The sequence below is a fragment of the Phalaenopsis equestris genome, unplaced genomic scaffold, assembly GCF_001263595.1.
Source record: "Phalaenopsis equestris unplaced genomic scaffold, ASM126359v1 Scaffold000002, whole genome shotgun sequence".
Lineage (NCBI taxonomy): Eukaryota > Viridiplantae > Streptophyta > Magnoliopsida > Asparagales > Orchidaceae > Phalaenopsis > Phalaenopsis equestris.
Genome location: NW_018164444.1, coordinates 17,251,155 through 17,254,443, shown reverse-complemented (window position 1 = coordinate 17,254,443; position 3,289 = coordinate 17,251,155). Strand labels below are relative to the sequence as shown.

Sequence of the window (3,289 nt, the reverse complement as noted above, 5' to 3'; positions counted from 1 at the left end):
TCGAAGTCGTGGCCACTCCACTGAAGCATGTAAGCAGCTCAAGGAAGAGATTGAAAGGTTAATTAAACAGGGATATCTCGGTCGATTTGTACAAAATAAACCAGCTGGTATCGATAATGCTCCTACAGGGGGGCAACATACACCAAGGCAGCAACATGGGGGTCAACCAGTAATAGGAGAAATTCAAACAATTGCTGGAGGCTCATCGATGATTGATCAACTCCTTGTCACTGTACCTCGTGAACCAATGCAGAAGAAATTACGTCTTGAGCCTATAACTTTTGATGATTTCGATTTGGAAGGAGTTCGAGTCCCCCACCAAGATCCTTTAGTCATTAGCGCAGGAATATAGAAATTGGCGAGCCTTGCTATAACGTAAAGAGGATCCTGATCGACAATGGGAGCTCTGTTGATGTCTTGTTCTATTCAACTTTCCTCAGTTTGGGATTAACAAGGGAAATACTTCAACAAATTGACAAGAGAGATACTTCAACCTGCGTCAGGACCCTTATATTGTTTTGATAATCGACCAGTGAGGGTTGAGGGAACAATAAATCTTCCACTTGTCTTGGGAGATTTTCCTCAACAGATAACCCACTCAATCCAATTCATCATTGTCAAATCAGAATCGGCGTATAATGTTATCTTCGGGAGACCATTGCAATCAATTTTTGGCGTCGTGACTTCTGTAACACACTTAAAGATCAAATTTCCAACCCCTGCAGGGATCAGTGTCCTACGAGGTGATCAACAGATAGCACAATCATGCTACCTCAGACAAGCTCAGCCACGCCCGTCAATGACACTTAGCATTGAAAACTTTGATCTTCGAGATGAAGATGTATCTCAACGGGCTTCTCCCGTGGAAGACTTGGTTCAAATCTCAATCTCTGACGAATATCCCTCGAGAACAGTTCAGCTTGGTTCCCTACTCTCCGATGAGAAAAGGTCAGAGTATGTAGATCTTCTACGAAGAAACCAAGACATTTTTGCATGAACTCCAGCCGACATGTCTGGAGTTGATCCAGAAATAATCATGCACACTTTAAAGGTAGACCCGACCTTTAAACCAGACCTTTAAACCAGTTATCTTAAACCAGTTATCCAGAAGAATCGTAGTTTTGCCTCAGACCGCTTACAAGCTATTGAACAAGAAGTCAACAAACTTTTAGAAGCAAAGTTCATAACCATCCTGCATGGCTGGCCAATGTCGTCATGGTGAAAAAAGCTAATGGTTCATGGAGAATGTGTGTCGACTATACAGACCTTAACAAAGCTTGCCCGAAGGATAGTTTTCCTCTCCCGCGCATAGATCAACTTGTTGATGCCACGTCTGGACATCAGATGCTAAGCTTTATGGATGCATACTCAGGATACAATCAAATAAGGATGAACCCAATGGACGAGGAGGCCACCTCTTTTCAAACAGATAAGGGCTTATACTGTTATCAGGTGATGTCATTCGGGTTAAAAAATGCTGGTGCAACTTATCAACGACTCATGAATAAGGTCTTCAAAAACCTTCTCGGGCGTACAATGGAGGTTTATGTTGATGACATGTTAGTAAAAAGTTTGGAAGCATCCCAACACATTTCTCATCTAGAGGAATGTTTCCAACTCCTTCGTCAGTATAATTTACGACTTAACCCGACTAAATGTGCTTTTGGGGTCACATCAGGGAAGTTTCTGGGATTTATGGTTACCCATCGTGGGATTGAAGCAAACCCAGAAAAAATCAAGGCGTTGAAAGAAATGGTGCCTCCAAGGAATATCAAGGAGGTGCAACGACTGAATGCTCGTATAGCCGCCCTATCCCGATTCTTAGCTCGTTCTGGAGATAAGTATCTACCTTTCTTCAAAATATTAAGAGGAGCACGGAACACTGGTTTTCAATGGACAGATGACTGTCAGATCGCTTTCGAACAACTTAAGACATATCTGGCTTCACCGCCCCTTCTCTCAAAACCCATCCAAGGGGAAATGTTATTTATTTATTTGGCTATTTCACTTAATGCAATAAGCTCTGTCCTAGTCAGAATAGAAAACACAATCAAGAAACCAGTATATTACGTCAGTAAAGTTCTCTCTGATACAGAAAGTTGCTATCTAATGGCGGACAAGACTGCACTAGCCCTGGTATTCTTAGCAAGGAGGCTCCGTCCTTACTTTCAGGCTCACACTATTGGCGTTTACACGCGACTCCCTTTGAAGGCAATCCTACAAAAACCAGAAGCATCAAGAAGATTAGTTAAATGGTCAGTAGAATTGGGAGAATTTGACATCCACTATTTACCGCGACCAAACATCAAATCACAGGTGTTAGCCGACTTTGTGGTAGAATGTGCAGTGCCTACCACTGATGAACCACCCTCTTCTCTTCTACAATCACCTCAGTGGACACTATATGTAGACGGAGCATCTGGAAACTCAGGAGCTGGTGCAGGAATACTACTCATCTCCCCAAAGAAAGACATTTTTTAGTACGGGCTTCGTTTGAAATTCTCGGGCACCAATAATGTTACTGAATATGAAGCGCTTGTCGCCGGATTAACGCTTGTCATCAACTGTGAAGTACGAAATATGATTATCTACACCGATTCTCAACTCGTTGCATCCCAAGTGGAAGGAGAATTTGACGCTCATAACTCACAACTGGTGCAATATCTCAGTCTTGTAAGAACACTTCTCGCCCAAATTGACACATGTCAACTCGTTCATATACTTCGGGAGCATAACACCCGAGTTGATGCCCTCTCCAAGCTTGCAACTTCAACAACTGGAGATCTCTATAAAAGAAGGTATATTGAAGAGATACATTTTCCTAGCATTCATGGCCCATGGGAGATACTGACTATAGATGACCCAAGGGAGTCATCTTGGATGGATCCCATCATCTCTTTCCTCCAAGACGGAACACTGCCAGATGATGCTACGACATCAATTCGCATTCGACGCATGGCGGACAACTTCATCCTTATAGGGGATGAACTCTACAAGAAGGCATTTGTAGGTCTATATCTCAAGTGTCTTCCTCCATCTGAAGCTGATTATGCTCTACGAGAAGTTCGTTCCGGAATATGCGGGGAGCATCTTGGTGGCAGAGCACTTGATCTTAAGATAATGAGGCAAGGCTTCTACTGGCACACGATCAAGCAAGATGCATTAGAGTTTGTGCAAAAATGCAAGAATTGTCAACTACACTCCAATCTTACACATGCACCGCCAGTGGAACTCACTTTTTTTTTCTAAGTTCTTGGTCTTTCGCTCAATGGGGGGTAGATATCATGGG

The 3,289-nt window shown here is 42.9% G+C and overlaps 1 protein-coding gene across 1 annotated transcript in view; it reads left to right on the top strand.

The window, feature by feature from the left end:
- The first annotated feature begins 1,215 nt into the window (after nt 1–1,215).
- LOC110032761 overlaps nt 1,216–3,289 on the top strand; it is a 3,037-nt gene continuing 963 nt past the window's right edge. Inside the window, exons 1-2 of the mRNA XM_020736546.1 lie at nt 1,216–2,437; nt 2,534–3,171. Of these exons, the coding sequence (XP_020592205.1) occupies nt 1,216–2,437; nt 2,534–3,171 (1,860 nt within the window). The remainder of the gene's footprint in view (nt 2,438–2,533; nt 3,172–3,289) is intronic.